Here is a 26,123-nt window from a genome sequence, read left to right on the forward strand (position 1 = left end):
TGTCCAGATGAACTGCAGGCAAGAACAGAGCTTTCTTTTTCCTTTCCTTTTTTTTTTTTTTTTTTTTTTTTGGAGACAGCCTCACTCTGTTGCCCAGGCTGGTGTGCAGTAGCGTGATCTTGGCCTCCTGGTTTGAAGTAATTCTTGTGCCTCAGCCTCCTGAGTAGCTGGGACTACAGGCACGCCACCATGCTAGGCTAATCTTTGTATTTTTGATAGAAATGGGTTTTTGCCATGTTGGCCAGACTGGTCTTGAACTCCTGGCTTCAATTGATCCACCTGCCCCAGCCTTCCAAAGTTCTGGGAATACAGGCATGAGCCACTGGGCCTGGCCCAAGAGCAGAGCTTTCAATGGAAATTTTTAACAAGTGGGATCTAGATCCCAAAGCATTTATTCAAAGAACTGCAACAGGAGATGAAACATGGCTTTACCAGTATGATCCTAAAGACAAAGCACAATCAAAGCAGTGGCTAGAAAGAGGTGGAAGTGGTCCAGTCAGAGCAAATGCAGATCAGTCAAGTGCAAAGGTCATGGCAATAGGTTTTTGGGATGCTCAAGGCATTTTGCTTGTTGACTTTCTCCAAAGAATGATAACATCTGCTCATTATGAGTGTGTTTTGAGAAAATTAGCCAATATAGAAAAACTTGAGGAAAGCTTTACCAGAGAGTCCTTCACTACTACAGCACTCTTGTTCATTGTTTTCATCAAATGAGGGCAATTTTGTGAGAGTTTTGATGAGAAATCACTAGGCATTCACCTTACAGTCCTGGTTTGGCTCCTTCTGACCTCATTTTGTTTCCTAATTAAAAAATCTGTAAAGGGTACCCATAATGTTAAAGAGATGGCATTGACATGCTCAGTTTCCCAGGGTCCTCAGTTCTTTAGGGATGGACTAAATAGCTGGTATTGTTGCTTATAAAAATATCTTGAATTTGATGAAACTTATATTGAGCAAAGTTTATATTTTTTATCTTTTAATTTTTCCATGATCTTTAAGTCCCCTTGTATGTAAGCGTCTATTTTTAGATTTTATTCTATCCCATGTATCTATATGTCTATTATGTCAAAACCATACTGTCTTGAGTACCCTAATTTTATAATTGTGTTGAAATTGATGGTGTAACTCCCCCATCTTTATCCTTTTTCAGGCTTATTTTGGCTATTCTATGTTCTTTGCATTTCCATATGAATTTTTAAGTCAGTTTGTTAATTTCTACAAATTTATGCAAGATTTTAACTGGGATTTCATTTAATCTGTGTATCAATTTGGGAACAACTGACATCTTAACAATATCATAATCTAATCTATGGACATGGTTCTCTTAGCTTGTGCTGCCATAGCAAAATGCCATAGGCTTGGAGGCTTAAACAACAGGAATTTGTTTTTCATGGTTCTGGAAAGTCCAGGAAGAAGGTGCAGGCCAATCTGGTTCCCTGGTAAGGGCTCTCCTCCTGGCTTGCAGAAGGCTGCCTTCTTACTGTGTCCTAACATGGTAAAGAGAGAGAGAGGAAGCAAACTCTCTGGTGTCTTTTCTTGTAGGGCCCCATCCTCATGACCTCATGTAAATCTGATTACTCCCAAAGACTCTCATCTCCACATACCATCACAGTGCGGTTTAGGACTTCAGCAAATGAATTTTTTGGGGAACACCGTTCAGTTCATAGCAATGGTCTGTTCCTCCACTTGTTTAGTTCTAATTTAATTTATCTCAATAGGGTTTTATAGTTTTCAGTGTTCAAACGTTACATATATTTTGGTAAATTCGTTTTTAAGTGTTTTGTATTTTTCTATGCTACCATAAACAGCTTTAAAAAAACTTTGATCTCCAGTTTTTCTTTGCTAGTATGTAAAAATACAATTGGTTTTTGTATATTGACCTTGTATTCTGTGACTGCTAAATTCACTTACTAGTTCTACTAGCCCTTTCGTACACTTCATAAGACTTTCCCAAGTACACCATAATGCCTCTGTGAATATAAAGATAGTTGTACATGTTTATCTCTAATCTGTATGCCTTTTCTTTTTCTTGGCTCATTATACTGACTACAGTGTTGAATACAAGAGGTGAGATTTGACTTCTTTGCTTGGTCCTATTGTTAGAGGGAAAGCATTCAGTCTTTTGCTAGTAAGTGTGATATTAGATGTAGATTTTTCATAGGAGTTCTTTAGCAGGTTGAGAAAGTCTCCTATTCCCAGTTAGTTGAGATTTTTAAAAAACCATGAGTGGATGTTGAATTTTGTGAAAGGCTTTTCCCCATCTATTAAGATGATCATGATGTTTCTATTTTAGTCCATTAGTATGATGAATTAATTGATTTTTAAACATTAAACCAACTTTCCATTCCTGGCATAAATTCTACTTGGTTATGATACATTATGTTCTTCACATATTGCTGGATTTGGTTTTTAATATTTGTTAAGGACTTTTGGCATCTAGGAATACTGATCTGTAACTTTTTTTTTATGTCTTTGGTTTTAGTATAGGATTGCATGATTTCTTCCTTAAATGTTTGATAGAATTCACCAGTGAAACCCATTTGAATCTGGAGTTTTCTTTGTTGGAAGGTTTTAAACTACACATTACAATTTTTAAATAGATAATGTATTTCTTTTGGATTCACTTTTGGTATTTTGTGTCATTCAAAACAGTTTTCTACTTCATCTAAGTTGTAAAATGTATTTGCATAAAGTTACTATTTGTTTTTTTGTTTTTTTTTCTTTTTTGAGTCGGAATTTTGCTCTTGTTGCCCAGGCTGGAAGTGCGGTGGTGCAATCTCAGCTCACTGCAACCTTCACCTCCTTGGTTCAAGCAATTCTCCTGTTTCAACCTGCTGAATAGCTGGGATTACAGGCACGCATCACCACACCCAGCTAATTTTTTGTATTTTTAGTAGAGATGGGATTTCATCATGTTGACCAGATGGTCTCGAACTCAGGACCTCAGGTAATCCACCTGCCTCGGCCTCCTAAAGTGCAGGGATTACAGACATGAGCCACTGCACCCAGCCAAGTTGTACTATTCTTACTATCTTTTTAGTGCCTATGGGATCTGTTGTGCCATCTTCTCTTTTATTCTTGTTGTGAATTTGTGTCTTCTCACTTTTTATTCTTGATCAGTCTAGATAGAGATTGTTATTTTTTCAAAGGTCTGTATTTTTGTTTCATTAAATTTTGTTTTCTGTTTCATTTGCCTAAGCTCTATATTTATTTCCTTCTACTTATTTCTGGTTTAGTTTGTTATTTTCTAACTTCATACAGTGGAAGCTTATATTATTGATTTTTTTCTAAGTATTTAAAATTATAAGCTTCCCTGTGAGTACTATTTTCACTATATGTCCCAATTTTTTTCTATGTTGTATTTTCATTTTCATTGTTTAAAATATGTTTTATTTTGTGTTTTTTTTTAACCCATGGGTAATTTAACATTGTGTTATTTAATTTGTAAATATTTGGAGATTTTCCAGTTATCTTTATGTAATTTTTTTCTAATTTAATTCTGTTACGACCAGAAAGCCTACTCTATAGTATTTCATTCTTCTTTTAAAAACCTACTCTATATTATTTCAGTCTTTATGCAAGGTATGCATATGGTATATCTTTTTGAATGTTTTATGTGCATTTGAAAAGAATGTATATTCTGCTGCTGATGATAGGTATTCTATGAATGTCAGATTAATTTGGTTGATTGTGTTAAGTGTTCCATATTCCTAATGTTATTCAGTCTACAAGTTCTGTCCATTACTGAAAAAGGAGTTTTGAGGTTTCCAATTCTAATTGTAGGTTTATTTCTTCTTTTAATTATGTCAGTTTTTGCTTCATGTATTTTGAATAGCTGTTATTGGGTACATGCACATTCAGGATTATTACGTTTTCTTGATGAATTTAACCCTTTATCCTAATGAGATGTTCCTTTTTATCTCTGGTAACGATCCTTGACCTGACATATGTTTGTCTGAGATTCCAGTTTTCTTTTGATTAGAGTTTAAATGCCATACTTTTTTATATCTTTTTGTTTTATCTGTTTCTTTACATTCAAAATGAATTTCTTCTAGATAGAATATCGTCTGATCTTGCTTTTAAAATCTATCCTGACAACCTCTTTTTAGTGTTTAGACCATTTGCATTTAATGTGATTTTCTGTGTAAGTTTAAATCTGCCATCTCGTTTTCTGTTTATCACATCTATTTTTTTGTTTGTTTGTTTCTTTTTCCCTCTTTTCCTTACTTTTGGGTTAATTCAGTGTTTTTTAGGATTCCATTTCATTTTCACAGTTGGTTTATTAGCTACTCCTCCTTTGTCACCACCCACCATGGCTGTTGTAGGGTTTACAATATATGTCTTTAACTTAGCACAGTCTGTCTTCAAATATGCCACTTCCTGTGTAATGTAGGAAACTTAACAATAGTGTACTTCCATTTGTCCCCTGGACAAATGTGCTACTGTTGTCATGTAGAGTATATTCATGAAATAGCTTCTTAAACACCCTTTTCTGCTAATTTTATCATCTCTTAAACTTCTGAGTTTGTTTCTGTTGACTCATTTTTCTCAAGGCTACTAGTCATTGTTGCTGGTTTTTCATATATCTAGTACTTCTTGATCAGATGTCAGATATTGTGACTTGTACATTGCTGAGTGCTCACTTTTGTTGTATTCCTTTAAAGAGTACAGAATTTATTTCAAGCAAGTAGTTAGGTTACTAATAATCAGTTTAACCCTTTTGAAGCTTATTTTTAATATCTTTTAAGGTAGATCTAGAGTAGTCTTTACTCTAAAGCTGATTTAGCAATACGCCTGATGCATTTTTTTTTTTTTTAAATAGAGATAGAGTCTCATTATGTTGCCCAGGCTAGTCATGAACCCTTGGCCTCAAGCAATCCTCCCATCTTGGGCTTCCAAAGTACTGGGACTATAGATGTAAGCCACTGCATCTGGCCCTCATGTACGTTTTCTACTGAATCTCCTGTGTATTCAATGAAGTCTCTCTACTCTAGCTAGTTGTAACTTAAACATTCCCAGACCTGTGGAATTCTAGGATTGTTTGACTTACACTTACTGTGGTTCTTATTTTTCCAGAAGTTGTTCTTGCTCAGTCTTACGGTATTTCATTCTGCGTATGTACAGATAGCTGTTCAGCCAGAGATTCAAGGAACGCATATGCAGGTTTCTAAAGCTCTTCCTCTGTATTGTCTTCCTCTCTTGAGTACCCTGCCCAGAAAACTGCAGCACCTGGCCTACCTGACCTCTGTCTCTTTCTTCTCAACTCATTGGGATTACAGGCTCTGTTTGGATTTCCATTCTCTGAGCCAAAGTCTGGAAATTAATTTTAGGAAGAAAGCCTGGGTGATGATAGGGCTCACTTTATTTGTCTCCCTTTTATCAGATATCACAGTTCTGTACTGTCTGTTTTCTACTGTCTGCAAATAGTTGCTTCCAATAGTTTTGTCTAGTTTTCTAGTTGTTTATAATAGGAGTATAAATTTTGGCCCTCTTATTCCTTGTTGATCAGAAATGACATCATAGCTTTTGAATTTTCTCACATCTCCCCATAAAAATAGACAGGTCAAACAGGGCTACAAAACCAAAGACCCATGGATAGCATCTACAACTAAAACTAGATGACTAGGCATTCCTGTGACCTTCCAAATATGAGTGGATGGAGCTAAATCACTGACAGCTTGAAGACCTGTGTGATGTCGTTATCTACACAGGAAAAAAAGAAAAAAAAGGAAGGCAGTTCAGCTTCTGATACCCTGAGATTACTAAAGCTATATCAAAAGGACAGAGCCAACTTGAAAAGGTCCCCATAGCTAAAGAGAGGTAATGTAAGGATCAATAACTGCAAAGGATTGAAACAGCAATTATATTTAAATTTATAGGTTTCAAATGACATTTAAAAAACCCCTTATCGTAATCTTTGGAGGATACTAGAGAACCACCTCATTATTTTGAAAGCTGGCAAATATAAGAAATGAGGTGAGCATTTATCCCACCTTTCCTATTTTTACCTAGTATAACAAAATAGTTGATAAGGCAAAATTCCTTTTTTGAGATGTATTGCATCTCATAAAGAATGAATGAAAAAATTTAAAAATCACCATTTTGCAACCCCAGATGAATTAATGAGTCTAGGCAGTGATATCAATGGCTGCTAATATCACAAAAAGAAGAATAAAAAACCATTATGTACCTACTACGGAATCACATACCTGTCACTTAGGAAGTAATCTTATAAAATCTGAGGAAAAAAAAAAATCCAGCCTGAATCTGCAAGCTTCTTGATGTACCACTTTTTGAGAATTATAAGACAGAGTTACATATTAAAACACACCATGGAGATACAAAAACAAAATTTAGTGAGGGGACTTTAGGACGGTTTCGCACACAATGCATGAGACATATGTGGCCCATTGCCTGTTTTCGTATGACTTTTGAGCCAAGAATAGTTTTTACGTTTTTAAATGGTTGAAAACATTCAGAAGAATATTTTGTGAGATATGAAATTTCTATGAAGTTCCAATTGCAGCATTCATAAAAAACTTTTGTTGGAACACAGCCATGCTCATTTGTTTATGTATTGTCTGTGGCTGCTTTCATGCTGCAAGGGCAGAGTTGAGTAGGCGCAGGAGTCTATACAATCTAAAATGCCAAAATATTTACCCACTGGTCCTTAACAACAACAACAAAAAATTGTCAGTCCCTAATCTAGAGGACTAATGACCCAGCTTCTTTAACAAAACAATTCTAAGAAAAGGAAAAATCAGTAAGACTTAAGAGACAATCAAGTATCACAATATGTGGACCTTATTTGGATCCCTATTCAAAACACAATGTTTAAAAAACCAAGATCATCAGGAAAATGTGAACAGCAACAAAGATACTTGATGATATTAAGGAATTGTTAATTTTTAAAGGTGTGATGATTTTGTGATTATATTTTAAGAGGTCCTTCCTTAGCTTTTAATTTTTTTATTTATTTTTATTTTTGTTTTATTTTTATTTCTTTGAGACAGAGTCTCCCTCTGTCTCCCAGGCTGGAGTACAGTGGCACGATCTTGGCTCACTGCAAGCTCCGCCTCCCGGATTCATGCCATTCTCCTGCCTCAGCCTCCCAGCAGCTGGGACTGCAGGAGCCCACCACCCCGCCCGGCTAATTTTTTTTTTTTTCCTTTTTGTATTTTTAGTAGAGACGGGGTTTCACCATATTAGCCAGGATGGTCTCTATCTCCTGACCTCGTGATCCACCCACCTTGGCCTCCCAAAATGCTGGGATTACAGGCATGAGCCACCACGCCCAGCCGTTCCTTAGCTTTTTAGAGATAGATTCTGAAATATATTTAGATACTTGGATTTGCTTTAGAATAATCCAGGGAGATGGGAGTTATTGAGTGTGGATGTAAGTAAAATAAGATTGGCCATGTTATGAAAAATTGTGACTGAAAGATGGGTGCGTAGTGTGATGGCTCATCATACTGTTTTACTATTTTCTCTAGCTTTGAATGTTTGAAAACTTAGAAATAAGTTTAAAAAATCAGTTCAAAGACCATTTCCTCTGGGCCTAGTAATCGAATGCCTCTTTTCTGTGCTTCTGTAGGATCAAGGAACTTAACCAAATTAATTATTATTGGGTGGTTATTTGTTTAATTTCCCCTGGACTCCCAGCTCCTTGAGGGCAGGGACCATTTGACTTTGATCTGTAGTGTCAGTTATAGGACATAGCACATAATCTGGTACATACTTCTGGAACAAAAATAGTGACTTTTCATGGCATACCATGATTTCTAGATGATAAAAATTCTAAAACACAGTCATCCTTTTTTTTGACATTATTTATTTTTATTTACTTTACTCCTTCCAAATAGCCTATAGTTCAGCATGAAACCAAACTGGTTATATAGCTTTTATAAATCAGGAAAAATATAACTCCAAAATAAAGTAAGTTATAGAAAGGGCATCTTAGTTTGAGCTGTCTCAGTCTGAGACATGATACTGTTTAAGTATGGAATAGGTACTTAGAAGTAAGGCAGGTATTTCTTCTCCAAGCACAATATTGTATGTTTCTGAATATTGCAAAAATGTCCATATTCAAATCTAAGACCAAAATCTAATCAGCTACAAATTATTTCTATCTACCTTATTATTCCCTTTTGTTAGCTTAATACCTTAATTATTAGTTTAATAACCTAACAACTGGTTATGATTATTGAAAGTTTAATTTTTGCCTGGGTGTAGTGGCTTAAGCCTATAATCCCATCACTTTGGGAGGCCCAAGCTGGAAGATTGCTTGAGATCAGCCTGTACAACATAGTGAGACCCTATCTCTACAAGAAATTTTAAAATTAGCTGGGCATGGTGGTGCATGCCGGTGGTCCCAGCTATTCAGGAGGCTGAGGTGGGAGGATTGCTTGAGCCCAGGAGATCAAGGCTGCAGTGAGCTATCATCACACCACTGCACTCCATCCTTGGCAACAGAGCAAAACCCTGTCTCCAGAAAAAAGAAAAAGTAATTTTAGAAAGCCCAATCTTTTGCTTTGTTTTCCCTCTTCACATTGTTGCCTTCATATCTGTAGCAATTCTCTTATCATGGATTTTTTTTTTTTCTGTTTTCAGTGTAATTTGATCCTCACAAACTGAGCTCCAGGATAGTGAGTCAGAAATACAACCCTGAAGCTTAAGCCAGGGTCTAATTTTTAAATAAATCACCTGGCACCAAAACACCTTATCACATTCATCAAGAAGACCTTTTGGTGTTCTGGGCTTGGGGACAAGGTGGATTGTCAAATGATTAGTCATCAAGTTATTTTTGTAACCTCATTCTCCTATGCTGTTTTCCTCTGAATCAGGGTTTTTATAGCAGGTGTGAACATTTATAATTGTCATTTTCATAAAAATAAAATGCTGTTTTCTTCAAAGCATTTACAAAATCATAACGGGAAGATTTTAAAGCTAATTTACCTAGCAAAATGCCAGTGACACCCCATGATATTCTCCTGACTTCCTTGCCCAAACTGGTAGGTGAAGTCAGAACTGAGGGGTGCCTGAGGTACTAACGGAACTAGCTCAATGGCAGAGTCAACAGCAAGGGAAACAGACTCAGTAGGGTTAAGGGCACAGCTAGTTTTTCCCACCATCTCTGGACTTCCGATTGTGTACATCTTATCTCTACATTCATTTTCTTAGGTGCTTTCCTCCCTTCCCTTGATGGCTTCATTTTTATCTCTATGGCAAGTCTTCATTATGTATGATAACAGGGGCCACGGAGAGCATGGATGACCACAATTTAGAAATGCGCTTCATAACTTATAATGCCTGAAAACCAAAGCTTGAGATTCCCTTTATATGAAGTGTAGTGTGGCGCCCCACCTTGGTATCACGTGGCATTCTGGCCACTGCCCCTCAGGGAGGCTGTGCCAGAACTGGGAAAATTAAGGGATGGGTCAAAGTGTGATAGGAGGAAATGGGGGTGTCAACCATGTGCCGGAAATTGGCCCTCTTTCATTCAACAGACATGCTGGGCACAAAGATGAATGTACCCCAGTTTTTGATCTCATGAAGTTTGCAGTGAGGTGTAGGGGCTACAAAAAGAAGACAGGGTAGAAGCAACAGCCAACCATTGCAGGGCACAGCATCTCCTGCTGCTGGATTCCATGCAGATTTGACAGCCCTTATTTCTACTCCATCCCTGTGCATCACCTGACACAGTTGACAAGTTTCTCTGCTGGAAACTCTCACCCGTCTTAGCTTCCACATTACTCTGTCCTGGACATTCATTCTTGGTATTGGCTCTTGTTCTTTTTTCTGATGGTAAATTAGCATTTCCTAGAGTTCTTCACTCTTGCCCATCCTACCCAGTGCTATCAATTCTGAACCTCAATTTTTCTACCTCAGCACTTTCCTGGATTATGACAGACTCATCAGTTAACAGTAACTTCCTTTGGCAGTGATTCTTGACCTGGTGGGGGAACAGTATCCAAAGCTCCAGTAGCAGAAGCTCCCTGGGTGATTTTGACACACTTCCCCCTCCTCTTGGACAGATTCTGTCTTATATTTTAACCCCTAGCACGGTGGCCAGCTGTGGTAGGAGCTCAGTGATGTTAACAGCGTGTTTAATGGCAGTAAGCACAGGATGCTATGAGAACACAGAGCAGGTCACTTAATTGTGAGAAAGTCAGGAAAAGCTACAGAGAAACTATCAGTTGAGCTAAACTGAATTTTCTAGATGGATAAGCCTTAAAGAGATTCAAATAGGTGGGTTTTCACAGCAAGGCAGATCAGTTATTGAAATTTATGTATGGCAAGTGGTTAGACACACAGGCTTCTTTACTAAATCTCAGCATTAGGAGAAAAGAACTCTTTCTGAATTTTTTTTTTTTATTCTTTTCTTTTGAGGCGGAGTCTCGCTCTGTCCCCCTGGCTGGAGTGCAGTGGCCGGATCTCAGCTCACTGCAAGCTCCGCCTCCCGGGTTCAAGTCGGCCGGGCGCGGTGGCTCAAGCCTGTAATCCCAGCACTTTGGGAGGCCGAGACGGGCGGATCACGAGGTCAGGAGATCAAGACCATCCTGGCTAACACGGTGAAACCCCGTCTCTACTAAAAAATACAAAAAACTAGCTGGGCGAAGTGGCGGGCGCCTGTGGTCCCAGCTACTCGGGAGGCTGAGGCAGGAGAATGGCGTAAACCCGGGAGGCGGAGCTTGCAGTGAGCTGAGATCCGGCCACTGCACTCCAGCCCGGGCGACAGAGCCAGACTCCGTCTAAAAAAAAAAAAAAAAAAAAGAATAGCATAAGTCAAATAAAAGTAAGATGTTCTATATCATTGGATAGGTAATCGATTTGTGGTCATCACTGCTCCCAAGAAATGATACTGGTTCTGGTATGAAATAGTCTAATTAATTTTTAAAAATAATTTCAACTTTCATTTTAGATTCAGGGGTACATGTGCAGGTCCGTTACCTGAGTATATGGTGTGATGCTGAGGTTTGGGATACAAATGATCCCATCACCCAGGTAGTGAGCATAGTACCCAGTAGACAGTCTTTTAATTTTAATAAAGAGTTTCATTTATTCACTCAATAAACTTACTGAAGCACCTTCTAGTGTTGAGCACTGTAATAGGTGCTGTATATTCATTAGTGAGCAAAACAAACAGCCCCTTCCCTCATGGGGCTTATAGTCTAGTGAAAAAATAGACATTAAGGAAATCACTACAAACACACAGAATGATAAATGCTATGAGAGAAAGTGGATTGTTAAGGGAAAGTACAACAGGGTCACCTAGTTGAGATTAAGCAAGAAGTGAACAATGATCAGAGATTAATTAGGCAAAAAAATTAGAGGGAAGAGGCAGAGAGAAGAGATGTAGGAAACTCCAGGGCAAAATGGTTTGAACAAATTGATGAAGAGCCATAAAGCGGCTCAACTAAGAGTTGCTGCTGAGGAGGAAGGGCACACCCCTTCTCAGGTCCTGCTTCTGCATCTTCCTTGAGTTCATGCCATATTGTAGTGGGTATCCCCCATCAACTCCAGTGACAGTGGTCTCCTTGCAGGTTCCCAGACAGGCTATGCTGTTTCATGCCTTTTAAAAAATTGTGGTAAAAAACATGCAACATGAAATGTACCCCCATCTGAAGTGTTCAGTACAGTATTGTTAACTATAAGCACAGTGTTGTCCAGCACAAATTTAAGCATTATGCATAACATAAGCATTAAGCATAGCATTAAGCAATAATGTTGTCCAGCACAAATGTTTGCACAAATTTTCTCACATACATGCATAAGAAGCTTACACAGCTCAAAAATCAGAGCGATGTTAAAAAGGCATAGAGAAAGCTTTTATTCCCACCCCTGCCCCATCTGCACTGTTCACCTTCACTCCTTGCAAATTGTTATTAGCCTCTTGTGTATTAGTCCTCCAGTTCTTTATGTAAAGAATATACATTGTTCTGTCTTACTAAAAAAAAAAGTAACATGTGATGGACATTGTTATGTAGCTTGCTTTTTTACCTAACAATATGTGTTAGAGTTCACTTTATATAAAGCTGCACTGTCCAAGAAGGTCAGTAGGAGTCATATGTGGCTGTGGAGCACTTGAAATGTGGCAGGTGCAACTAAAAATGGAATTTTAAATTTTATTTAATTTAAATTTAGGTTTAAAAAATGAAAGTGAAAAATATCTTCCTATTAATCTCAACTTTCTTGTTTTAGTAGGACTACATTTCACTTTAACCATTGAAAATCCAATATCCAAATTGAGACGTGGTATAAGTGTAAAACACACACTGGATTTCAAAGACAGTACAAAAAAATGCAAACTGTCTCATTAATGTTTTACATTGTTTACAATCTAGTCATCATTTTGTTCAATGTTTTTTGATATAATTGGTTAAATAAATATTAAAACCAATTCTGCCTATTTCTCTTTTTTTAAAGTGATACTAGAAAACTTCAAATTACATATGTAGCTCAAATTCTGTTTCTTCTGGACAGTGCTGATATATAACATTTACTACTTTTTACACCTGTATAGTATTCCATTGTATAGAGTACCACAATTTACTTAACCAATCCACCTTTGATGCATATTTGAGTTGTTCCAATCTTCTGTTAGAAAAAAAAAAAAAAAAAGCAGAAATGCTTACCCTTCTCCATGCATCACTTCATACATGTGCAGGTTGATCTGTAAAATGAATTCCCAGCATTGGGATTGCTGGGTCCAAATGTAAATGCATTTGTAATTTTGATATTGCCAAATTGCCCTCCATAAGCACGGTACCAATTTGCACTCCCACCAGCAATGTGTGTGAGTACCAGTTTCCTCATATATTGCCACTCGAAACTACAATTAACTGTATTTTTGGATGTAATAATCAACATTTCTTTTTGCTAATTCTGAGAAGGTTTTAAGAAATCATAAATGGTTTGCCTAACTTCCTTTTCCATTTGGGAAAAAAAAAAAAAAAAAAAAACCTGCTACTGATAAAATACTTAGAATTAGCATTTCAGAACTGACTTTTTTTTTTTGAGGTGGAGTCTCGCTCTGTCGCCCAGGCTGGAGTGCAGTGGCGCAGTCTCGGCTCACTGCAACCTCTGCCTCCTGGGTTCACACCATTCTCCTGCCTCAGCCTCCCGAGTAGCTCGGACTACAGGCACCTGCCACCACACCCGGCTAATTTTTTAATTTTTATTATTATTATTTTTTAATTAAAGCATCAAAGAAGTAACCCTCACTGTCTCCCAGGTTGTAAATTTCTGTGAAAGTTGCAACTTTCACCATACTGAGATTTAAGCACAGGGATTTTGTGAGGGTTCAAATGAACAAGGGACTACATTTTCTTCTGTTTTTTAAGAGTTGGGGATTTCTCAGATTACTCCAGCAGCCTTCCCTAGCTATGGTGGACTAACATTTAAGGGTAGACTGGCAGTTTGCATGCAGTTTTTGCGTGTTGTAAGTTAATCTCCTGGATTGGTTTTACTGTATGCTAAACATATTCTAACTCAGTGGGTTGCTTAACTGAGGAAACGCACTGACAACATAATTGGCGCTTAAGAGCTGCCATAATCATCAGATAGTTCATTCCACTGACTTCATTAGTAAATGGTAGATAAAGTTTATCTTTTCACTTTATGGATCTAACTGTTGTCTCTCATTTGAGACTTGTGTGCCCTCTACTGCCCTCTTTGTCTTTTTTTGTTTTTTCAGATGGAAATGAAGTAAACATTCAGTATCTAAAAGCAAAATGCTTTAAATTTTCCATTCCTAGGAATCTGAAAATAAGATTCTTGTGAAGAGAATTCTTACTATGGAGTTAGAGATGTGCCAGATAAGTTAATAAATCAGTATAATGGAACCCTTGATTTGGGGGGATATAAAATAATATTTTGGCAAATTCTAGAGGCATTTTATATGAAATATGACTATGGACACTTAACTCTCTTTAGTATTGTATTGATTTTCAACATAAAAAGATTAAGAAAAAAAGTTGTTTTTATGTTCCTCATGCAGGAAAAGCACCAGGACATTGAGGACTTAGTATAAGGGTCATCTTTGGCAACTGGTTGTATTGAGTCATTGCTACTATGTTTGAGTTACACAATAAATAAATATACAACTTTCTAACAGGAAGTAGCTGCAGCCATAGCTATTCTTCATATTTTTGCTTCTGTTGCTAATTTTTGCCTAATTATTTTGTTTCAGGAAGGGTTTTCACTCGTTGGTAGCAAGGACTGGTTGAAGATTGTAAGACGCATGGATTGTCTGTTGTTTGGAACAATGATAAAGGCAAGATTTAAGCTAATGATCATACTCTTCTCATCTTTTATGTGTGTATGTTGGGGAGGTGTTTGAGAGCATCTCTTAGTAGGTGACATGTACTGGAAAGAATACAAATGTTTAAGAAAGGTTTGTACTATGAGTAAAACATGAAACAAGGACCGTAGAGAGGCAGAAGCCTCATTAGCAGGAAGACATTGCTAAGGAGTCAGGCTCTAATGGATTTATCAATATGCGTCTGATGGAGCTGTGCAGCCATTCTCTGTCCCCCAAGCACAAATCGGGAGGAGGTGGAGTGCATCGTTTGTCTTGCTCTTTGGATGTTTAAAAAGGTGTATATTTTCAAATGATTCAGTGAATATGTATTTTCATTTTTTCTAATATTAAAAAAATTCTCTTTCACTTGCTTTCTAGCTGTATTAAGTGTAAAGAATGATCCTCATCAAAGAAACATGCATATTAATCACCTGGATCATTTTCCTTCAAAAATAACTATGAAAACCAATCTGTTAACATTCACGGAGTAGATAATATTGAAATTTAAGTGAAAGATACTAATTTTTGAGGGACTCAGACTCTGAGAGTTAGACGATTATCTAGTGGAAGGGTATTAACCTGGGGTACACAGACCCCAGAGTCTCCATAGAATTCAGGGGGTCCATGAACTTCCATGGATTTTCACTGACCTCTAATTGAAATTTATCATTTCCTTCCACTATGAATGTAGGCCAGCAGACCACAGTAGTTTTAGACCTTCTCACCAATGGAAATCACAGATACTTTCATATCACAGTTCAGTTGTTTCTGACATCTCAAATGTTTATGCTCATCACTACCTGAAAATTAAGATGTTTATTAGTCCTACTAGATCTTTATTATCAAATACGTTAATAAAGAAGCATATACATTAGTTCACAAATTAGTGCCTTAATATTGTAATAAACAAATTCAGTATAATTGGTTTCTTTGTAAACTTGTGTATTTTGTGTGATTAAAAACATTGTTCTGAGTCCACTGGCTTACCAGATTGTCACAGGGTCTGGAGCACACACTCCAAAATGTTCAAGAACCCCTGTTTTGTTTCCCATATAAGGAAAGTGACTTAGGCCAATAGCCCAGGTTATGACTAGCTATCAGAGAGCCAGGCTGCGGCTGCCTTTTGATCTTTGGACTTAGCTCCAGACCATATCATACTGAATGGATGTATAGATCTCTGAAAAAGTTATACCATGCTATATGTTTGATATTTGAGTTTTAAATTTTTCTAAATATACATTATTACTAAAATTTTAAACTAACTACAAAGAGCAAAATAAAAATCAACCATAATTTGACCACTCAAAAATAATTATTAATATTCTGAAGCTTTTACTAAGTATATATACTGTATCAGTTAGGATTGTGTTCAGATGCATGTAAGAGAAAAATCAGCCATAATGGCCTAAAAAACCAGATTTCTTTTTTTTTCACTTAAAAGGAAATCTAGGCTGGGCATGGTGGCTCATGCCTGTAATCCCAGCACTTTGGGAGGCCAAGACGGGCAGATCACCTGAGGTCAGGAGTTCAAGACCAGCCTGTACAACATGGTGAAACCCCATCTTTACTAAAAATACAAAAATTAGCCGGGGGTGGTGGTAGGTGCCTGTAATCCCAGCTACTTGGGAGGCTGAGACGAGAGAATTGCTTGAACCTAGGAGGCAGAGGTTGTAGTGAGCCAAGATCACACCACTACACTCCAGCCCGGGCGACAGAGCAAGACTCCGTCTCCAAAAAAAAAAAAAAAAAATCTAGAAACAGGCAGTTGCTAGCATCATCCAGCAACTCAACAGTGTCCACGTTGGTATCTCTGTAACTCTCCTGGCTGCTCCCTCTTGGGTGCAGAATGGTTGCTGCAGCTCTACTGTATTTCCATTGAAGGAAGGTCAGCATCACCTGGCCCTTTTATAAGGAAAGCATCCACTTTCCTATACAGCTCTCCACCACCCACAACCCCCAGAAGATGCCTGCTTATGTGTCATGGACCAGTGTAATATGGCTGTCCCGAACTGCAAAGATTAGGAAAATGAGCATTTGACATTTCCAGCCCCTCTTGTGGATTGGCTTGTGCTGAGTGTCAACCATATAGATAATTTATAAAATGGGGATTGTAGTACTTTGTATCCTGTTCTTTTTATCAGGAACATTATACCAAGCCATTAGTCTCTGAAAACACTCATAATGGCTTGGTAGCATGTTATTGTTTAGATGCACTAGGGTTTAACTCATCGCTAATTTTTCACTATTATAAAAATGTTCTGATCTTCATAAGGATTTATTTACAGGATTCTTTACTTAGAAGTCCCAGATGTATACACTTTTTTTTTTTTTTTAATTTATAAATTTGCCCTCCCAATAGGTTGTCCCTGCTTCTACTGTACTGGTAATGTGTAAGAATGTTCATTTATCCAAATCCTCTCCAACATGGTAATACAATTTAAATTCAAAAACTAGTTTCTAATTTGACAGGCAGAAATGAGCATATTCCTTTAATTTGCATTTCTTATTAAAACTGATGAGAATGGTAATGTGACATTTGTATTTCTTCTGTGAATCACCTGTCTACTTCTTTTGCCTAGTTTTTCTCCTCTTCAAACTATGTATAATTTGTGTAGTTGTATAATTTTATATATTTGTGTATATACCATATGTATAGATTTTTTAGACATTTAAAGCTAGGAACCATTTGCCTGCTATTGTGAATGTGTGTTTTTTGTTTTTTGTTTTTTGCTTTTTTTTTTTTTTTTTTTGAGACGGAGCCTTGCTCTGTCGCCTAGGCTGGAGCGCAGTGGCCGGATCTCAGCTCACTGCAAGCTCCGCCTTCCGGGTTTACGCCATTCTCCTGCCTCAGCCTCCCGAGTAGCTGGGACTACAGGCGCCCGCCACCTCGCCCGGCTAGTTTTTTGTATTTTTTTAGTAGAGACGGGGTTTCACCGTGTTAGCCAGGATGGTCTTGATCTCTTGACCTCGTGATCCGCCCGTCTTGGCCTCCCAAAGTGCTGGGATTACAGGCTTGAGCCACCGCGCCCGGCCTGTTTTTTGTTTTTGTTTTTGTTTTTGTTTTTTTGAGACGGCATTTCACTCGTTGCCCAGGCTGGAGTACAATGGCACGATCTCAGCTCACTGCAACCTTCGCCTCCTGGGTTCAAGTGATTCCCCTGCCTCAGCCTCCTGAGTAGCTGGGATTACAGGCATGCGCTACTACACCCAGCTAATTTTGTATTTTTAGGAGAGACAGGGTTTCTCCATGTTGGTCAGGCTGGTCTCAAACTCCCGACCTCAGGTGATCTGCCCGCCTCGGCCTCCCGAAGTGCTGGAATTACAGGCATGAGCCTCCACGCCCAGCTGTAAATGGTATTCTTTATCCCAAATATATTTCCAGCTAGTTATTATTGGATTTTTTTCTGAATTAAATTTAACCTCCTTACTAAACTTTGTTTGTTTTTTTAATTTCTAGGAAAGTGTTTTTATAATTTACAATTGTATTTCTTTCCAGTGATTTATATTTTTTATTACTTTTCCTACCTTACCAAATTATCTAGATCTCCCAGAACACTGTAATCATAGGGTTATAGTATATTTGACATCTTCCTGACTTGCATGGGAAGTAGTGTTTACACATTAATTCCATCTCTGACTGTTAACTGGATTTTTTTTTTTTTTTTTTGAGAAGAGTCTCGCTCTGTCACCCAGGCTGGAGCACAGTGTTGTGATCTCCGCTCACTGCAGCCTCGACCTTCAGGGCTCAAGCAATCCTCCCGCCCCATCCTCCTGAGTAATTAGGACCACAGGAATGTGCCACCATGCCTAGCTAATGGTCGGATATTCTTTATCATGTAAGGGAGATCTCTTTCAATTATAGTTTATTTAATGCCTTTATCAAGATTACATATCATTTTATCAAATGCTTTTTGACAAGTATTAAGATCATGGGTTTTTTCCTCCTTTGATCTATTGACTTGATGTAATATACTGACATTGAACCAACAGATTCTTCTTTTGCCCTACCTGGTAAAGAGTATCTTTGGTGCTTCGTGCCTTGGATAACTTTTAGTTTTAAAGTATTATGCCAAAACACTATTATTGACAAATGGAAGAAGTAAAATTTTCATTCCTTTTATAGCAATTTAATATAATAAATTCTGTGAGTAGTAAGCATTATATTTCTTTTCTCTCTGAACTGAAATAAGTAGGTTGAATAAATTCTGCCTACTTATAAGCAGGATTCCCTTTTTCCAGCAATTCTGATCAAATAGGTTCTGGTTAATGGGCTAATAGTAGACATGTAGATCCTTATCTTAAGGGCACTTTGGCTCAAAGAAGTAAACACAAACAACTGCTGTCCTCTTTACTTCTCACTCCCAGTAACTCACTGAGGAGTTTTTAAAATGATTTCATCTAGCCAAGGCTTTGAGTATTGCCTTTTAGTTTCAAAGCAAAGAATCAAATAAAATGCTGAAGTACCTTCTCTGGTTAAGACCTTTTTCTGTACTTCCTCCCACATTTTCTATAGTAGAATTCACAATAAGTGGTGGGGAAAACTGCTTCATTTGGGGTCTTAGTGGTAATGGAAAATTTCGTACCGATCTGGGTGATGAATCTAAAACCAGAGGGAAAACCCACTGGGTTTGTGTGAGGCCTCTAGTGTCTCCTTGGCTCTCTATGTCGTGTTAACTGGGCTCCACATCTTCCAGGGCATGACGATGCCTTGGAACACCTGCTGTGGAGCCTGTGGCCTAAGCATCTCTGTATGGAGATGTTATTCATACCTGTGAGCCAGCACTTAGTAGGCCTAATCCCTTCCAGAAAGTGAAGCCTTGATTTTCTTGTGAGTACACATAGATAAGTGAAAAGAGATGAGCACTTATCCTTAAATTTGCTTCCTTGAGTCCGTATTAGTTGTTATAACTTGAAATTAAGGGTTCTGAAGGAGGGTAGATACAACTTTACATGTAAGCCACCACTTAAGATACAGTAATTATAAGCCCATCTTCTTAGGTGATAGAAACTAGAGACTGTGTATTTGGCGAAGTTCATGATTGTTGGTATACTTGAGAACTTTTCACTTCACAGCAAGAAGCTCTTTCTGACTTTTGATTATGGCATGAAAATAAATCTCATCAAGACTTTCAATCGTTAGCAGTCCCTCTGGTTAATCCAATGGAAAGTTTTCCATTATGGTAACCTATGGCACTGAGGATATAGGATGGAGATACAATACAACTAATTTTCAGATTTTTCCTGATGTACCTGGGTTTTATCTTGGATCCACATGCATTGAAGTAGTATTTCTGGCTTCAGATGATAAGCTTAAATTCTGAAATTTTTACAGAAGCAAACATGGAACAAGACTTCAGTTAGGCTATTAGACATGTAAGCTACTCTGTTGCTTTTTTGGAGTTACACTCCAAAAAAACTCTAGCTATCCAAACTGATTCTTATATACATTTGCATATAGACACCTGTAGACTTATATAACTGGTCTCAGGTTTTTGCCCTACTTGTATGCTTAGTGTCTGCTTGTGCATACAGCTTTTTAAAGCTAGCTATGAAGTACAGTTGCTGATGTCACTGTCAAAAGGTTAGATAATTGCAGAATCCTAATAGCTAATATAAGGGTACTTCATATAGATGTCTTCATATAGAGTCTGTTGGAAATAGCTAAACAACGGTAAATAAGGAATCAGCTTAATTTCACAAAAGAAGATTCATAGTAGTATTATAGACTGAATGTATAGGTCTCTTATCAGTTCTTTTCCCTTCCTCAGGGAAGGTTAGCTTTCAATGACTCTTGATAATTTGGGGATTATCCATCCAAGAGGAAAATGACTAAGGGCATGAATAGGTAACACACTAAAAGAAAAAATACAAATGACCAATAAGCATAAGAAAGATAGTCAACCTCACTTGTTATCAAATAAATGAAATTTAAAAAAAACTATGTTAACCTAGCATGTTGACAAAAATTTAAAAAAAGAATCTTCAGTGTTGGAGGGAAATGGGCACATAGATTCTTGGTGGGAGTAAATCAGCCCTGTCTGGCCACAGGGGAGTTAGGCATTATGTACCAAAATATTAATTACACACATCCTTTGACCCAACAAGTCTGCTTTTAGGCATGTATACACAAAGATGTATGCATAAGAGTGCTTGCCAAAGCTTTGTGGTTTATAATAGGAACAAAGGCTGGAAATAACCTATATGTTCATCCATAGGGGGCCAGTTAAATAAAGGAATACTCTTCAGCCATTGAAAGTAATGAGGTATATACTTCTATTTTTAGATAGAATGTTAAATTAAAAATTATGTTATAGAACAGCAATGAATTTTATATACATACACACACAATATATAACCTATAAAAATACATTTATCAGTGAACTCATTTTCCACAAAGGTGTCAAGAACATACCCTGAGGGAAAAGACAGTCTCTTCAATAAAGAGTTCTGGGAAACTGATATCTGTGTGCAGAAGGATGAAACTAGATTCCCATCTTTCACCATATACAAAAATGAAATAAAAATGGATTAAATACTTACAGACCTCAAACTAAGAAAACTACTACAAGAATACATTGGGGAAACTCTCCAGGACGTTGGTCTGGGCAAAAATTTCTTGAGTAATACCCTACAAACATAGACAACAGAAGCAAAAATGGACAAAGGGGATCACTTTAGTTAAAAAGCTTCTGCACAGCAAAGGAAACGATCAACCAAGTGAAGAGACAACCCACAGAATGGGAGAAAATATTTGCAAACTACCCATGTAACAAGGGATTAATAACCAGAATGTATAAGGAGCTCAAACAACTCAATAGGGAAAAAAACTAATAATCTGATTTAAAAATGGGCAAAAGATTTGAATAGACATTTCTCAAAAATCAGACATACAAATGGCAAACAGGTATATGAAAAGGTGCTCAACATCACTGATCATCAGAGAAATGCAAATCACAACTACAATGAGATATCATCTCACTCCAGTTAAAATGGCTTTTATCCAAAAGACAGGCAATAACAAATGCAGGAGAGGATGTGGCAAAAAGGGGACCCTCTTACATGGTTGGTGGGAATGTAAATTATTAGTACAACCATTATGGAGAACAGTTTGGAGGTTCCTCAAAAAACTAAAAATAGAGCTACCATATGATCCAGCAATACTACTGCTGTATATATACCCAAAAGAAAGGAAATCAGCATATCAGGATATCTGCACCCCCATGTTTGTTGCAGCACTGTTCACTATAGCCAAGATTTGGAAGCAACCTAAGTGTTCATCAGCAGATGAATGGATAAAGAAAATGTGGTACTTACACACAGTGGAGTACTGTTCAGCCATAAAAAAGAATGAGACGCTGGGATAACTGGCTAGCCATACACAGAAAATTGAAACTGGAAGGGTCCTTACACCATAAACAAAAATTAACTCAAGATGGATTAAAGACTTAAATGTAAAACCAAAAGCTATAAAAATGCTGGAAGACAACCTAGGCAATACCATCCAGGACACAGGCACAGGCAAAGATTTTGTGACAAAGACGCCAAAAGCAAGTGCAACAAAAGCAAAAGTTGACAAATAGGATTTAATTAAACCAAAGAGCTATGCACAGCAAAAGAAACTATCAACAAAGTAAACACAAAACCTACAGAAGAGGAGAATATTTTTGCAAACTATGCATATGACAAAGGTCTAATATCCAGCACCTACAAGAAACTTAAATTTACAAGAAAAAAACTCCATAAGAAAGTGGGAAAAGGACGTGAATAGACACTTTCTTTTTTCTTCTGTTTTTTTTTTTGAGATGGAGGCTCGCTGTTGCCAAGCTGGAGTGCAGTGGCACACTCTTGGCTCACTGCAACCTCTGCCTCCCGGGTTCAAGTGATTCTCCTGCCCTCAGCCTCCTGAATAGCTGGGACTACAGGCATGCGCCACCATGCCCAGCTAATTTTTGTATTTTCACTAGAGACAGGGTTTCACCATGTTGGCCAGGATGGCCTCGATCTCTTGACCTTGTGATCCTCCTGCCTCGGCCTCCCAAAGAGCTGGGATTATAGGCGTGAGCCACTGTGCCCAGCTGAATAGACATTTTTTAAAAGTAAGACATACATGCAGCCAACAACTATATGAAAAAAACCTCAACATTACTGATCAGTAGAGACATACAAATCAAAACCAGTGAGATACCGTCTCACACCAGTCAGAATGACTGTTACTGAAAAGTGAAAAAATAACAGATGCTGGCAGGTTGTGCTTATACACTGTTGGTGGGAGTGTAAATTAGGTCAGCCAGCGTGGAAGACAGTGTGGCAATTCCTCAAAGACCTAAAACACCATCTGACCCAGCAATCCTGTTACTTGGTATATAATCAAAGGAATATAAATCATTCTGTAATATTGACATACGCACATGCATGTTCTTTGTAGCACTATTCACAATAGCAAAGACATGGAATCAACCTAAATGCCCATCTATGATAGATTGGAAAAAGAAAATGTGGCACATACACACCATGGAGTACTATGCAGTCATAAAAACAATGAAATATTTTTTGCAGGGACATGGGTGGAGCTGGAGGCCATTATCCCTAGCAAACTAACACAGGAACAGAAAACCAAATACCACAAGTTCTCACTTACAAGTGGGAGCTAAATGATGAGAACACATGAATACATAGAGGGGAACAACATACACTGGGGCCTTTTGGAGGGTAGAGGATCAGGAAAAATAACGAATGGGTACTAGGCTTAATACCCAGGTGATGCAATAATATGTACAACAAACTCCCGTGACACAAGTTTACCCATGTAAAAAACCTGTACTTGGACCCTTGAACTTAGAATAAAAGTTAAAAATATGAGATCTTGTTACTTGCAACACCATGGATGGAACTGGGGGGTCATTATGTTAAGTGAAATAAACCAGGCACAGAAAGACAAACATCACATATTCTCACTTATTTGAGGGATCTAAAAATCAAAACAATTGAACTCATGGAGATAAAGAGTAGAAAGATGGTTGCCAGAGGCTGGGAAGGGTAGTGGGGGGTAGTGGGGATGGTTAATGGGTCCAAAAAAAGAAAGAATGAACAGGACCTAGTATTTGATAGCACAACGGGATGACAATAATGGAAATTTTAAAATAAGAGTAGAGTTGGATTGGTTGTAACTCAAAGGATAAGTGCTTGAGGGGATGGAGATTTTCCATGATGTGATTATTACCAATTGAATGCCTGTATCAAAACATCTCATGTATCTCATATATATACCTATGTACCTAAAATTTTAGAAATTACACGAGTGTTTGCATATATTCTTTTATATACCCACAGAGATATATGACTGTTTTCATATTTTTTCCAATGTTGGACAAGATAATGATAATGGATTACTTTTATATTGAGGGGAAAAATTAAATGAATTAAAATATGAAGAGAACCAAATAGTGGCAGTGAAAAGGGGTAGTGGTGTCTATTCTTCTAAACATGATAGTTTACCATTATCTTAGCCATGCCAAGAGTTTTCTGTAACCTAAATATATGGCTTTACTCGATGGATTTATTTAAATAGTGTGAATTGTGAACAGGAAAATCAAGGACTATTTGCTTACAGGAACTTACAGGATTTTGTTAACTGTAGTTAAGAGTGTTTTCAAGGTAGCAACATGGTATATATATTTCATGGGGGAAAAGGACTGTCACTGTGCTAAGCTTAGCATCTGCATTTCTTTACAGAGGAAACTGATGAAAGGTATACAATATATACAGTCCTGTTTCAGGAGGCTTTTATGTAGGTTGACTCCTCTAAACTAGGCAGAGTAGTAGACTAGAAAAAAGGGAAACTATTCTAAAATGATTTTATGTTATTGTTACAATCTAGATGTTTTTACACAGATGTTTTTATACTTGTAACCAAATAACTTTGATGTAGTAGAAAAATTTTTAAAAATTTTTAATTGCATCTGTCCCACATTTGCTAATTTGCCAAGGGATGTGACTTATATAGCAAATTAAAGACAGCCTTTCACTATGCAACTTGTGTGGTAGTCTGGCCTCTTTAAGGATAAAGGGTACTACAGATCGTTAGCATGAGATCTGTTAGCTTTGAGCATCTGCCTGTCACTCTTCCTCAGTATTGTTTAAGCTCACTGCCTTGTTTAATGTGGTATCTACCTGGTTTGATATTAGTCAGTTTAGAAAAATTTTGTTGAGCAGGACTGTGCTGTATTATTATCCTCTCAGATTTTTAACTTAAGGAATTAGAAGCTATGAAATCTTTATTCCAAAGCATGATAAAACATTGATCTGCAATCAGTATAGTGATCTTGTCTTTATGATAGAGCTTTTCCATTTTTGCTGATGTCACTTCCCAGAGGGAAGTGAATTTTAGTATGATGAGCAACTCCCAAAAGGGGGAAGAAAATGAGTTATTGGCTTTTCTATGCCTGCATCAGTAAGTGAAGATGACTGTTCCCTTATCTATACCTCTTCTTCCGCCAAGCAAAGGAACTACTCAGTGGAAGACCCCAAAGTAAATAAAGGTAAAGTTATATGACGAGGGTCTCTCATGAGGGTCTTTTGATTTGTCAAACAGGACAAGAGTCGCCTGTTTCGAGTACAGTTCAGTGGAGAGTCAAAGGAGCAGGCGCTGGAACACTGCTGCAGTTGTGTTCAAAAGCTGGCGCAATACATAACCGTTCAGGTGCCTGATGGGAACATCCAGGAGCTTCAGCTGATTCCTGGCCCACCCAGGGCAAGTGGAAGTCAAGGGAAGGACTCTGCAAAGAGTGTCCCATGGCAGGCTGGAGTAAGTAGGCTGATGTGTCGGCTATGCAGGAAACATGACAATGCAGTGCACAATGAGTGGCCAAAATGACTGGAGTTTGTCGAGTCTGTTAGGTTTGTAGTTTAAAAACATCTAACGTTGGGCGACTTTTAAAATTGAGGCCGACACTCATTGTAGCTCCCTATTCAGAAATTAGGGAGGAAGGAGTTCCGGCTGCATTCTGGGTGTCACTATAGAACAGTGGTTCTCAAAGTGTGGTCCATGAACCCCTCCCTAGGACCCTTCCAGGGGGTCCACAAGGTCAAAATTATTTTTCTTAATATTTAAAGAAATAGTATCACTTGCCTTTTTCACTGTGTCAGCATTTGAATTGATGAGACAAAGGCATCATGAGTAAGGCTGCTGCCATCATACAGATCAGGCAGTGGCACCAAACTGTGCTCATAGTCATCATGTTCCAATCATTCGCAGGAAGAACAAACTAACGAAATAACCCAGCAGTCTGCAGTACCATGGTTGTCTCAAGGGAATGCACCTGTATGACATTTGTATTTTGAACTAGCCTCTTTTTTCATAAAATGCCATCATCATGTGAGAGAACAATAGACTATGGTCATTCAGATTTGGGTTATTTGGCAGACATTTTTTCAAAAATCAGTGAAATGAACTATCACTTCAGGAAAACAACTGATAGTATTTATTGAAAATGATAAAATTTAAACTTCCAAGTGAAAATTAGAATCTCGAAAAACTTGTATCTGCCACATGAGCTTCACAACTTCCCAACCTGGAAGACTTTTCTAAAGGTGCTATTAATAAATGTGATTTACTTTTTTATAAGTAATTACCTGATGAAATGTGTCAATATTTGAAAGACAGTATATTCAGTGAACCAGTACTGTCCAAATGACCGATGCCTGAATGTCACAAAATTATACGTGGATAAAGAGCTATTCAAAAGTGTAAGATAGGCTAAAAGAGTGTAATATAACAGTATAACAAGTTCATTGCTATGGTTTCAGATTCTATATTGCAACT

The 26,123-nt window shown here is 37.6% G+C and overlaps 1 protein-coding gene across 2 annotated transcripts in view; it reads left to right on the forward strand.

The window, feature by feature from the left end:
- Positions 1 to 26,123, forward strand: part of REC114 (REC114 meiotic recombination protein) — a 119,483-nt gene that overhangs the window by 85,563 nt on the left and 7,797 nt on the right. The window contains exons 3-4 of one of the 2 annotated variants that reach the window (XM_025389937.1): positions 14,192 to 14,275; positions 24,894 to 25,106. In XM_025389937.1, the coding sequence (XP_025245722.1) occupies positions 14,192 to 14,275; positions 24,894 to 25,106 (297 nt within the window). The remainder of the gene's footprint in view (positions 1 to 14,191; positions 14,276 to 24,893; positions 25,107 to 26,123) is intronic. The other variant, XM_025389938.1, reaches the window with a different exon arrangement.

The sequence above is a fragment of the Theropithecus gelada genome, chromosome 7a, assembly GCF_003255815.1.
Source record: "Theropithecus gelada isolate Dixy chromosome 7a, Tgel_1.0, whole genome shotgun sequence".
Taxonomy (NCBI): Eukaryota; Metazoa; Chordata; class Mammalia; order Primates; family Cercopithecidae; genus Theropithecus; species Theropithecus gelada.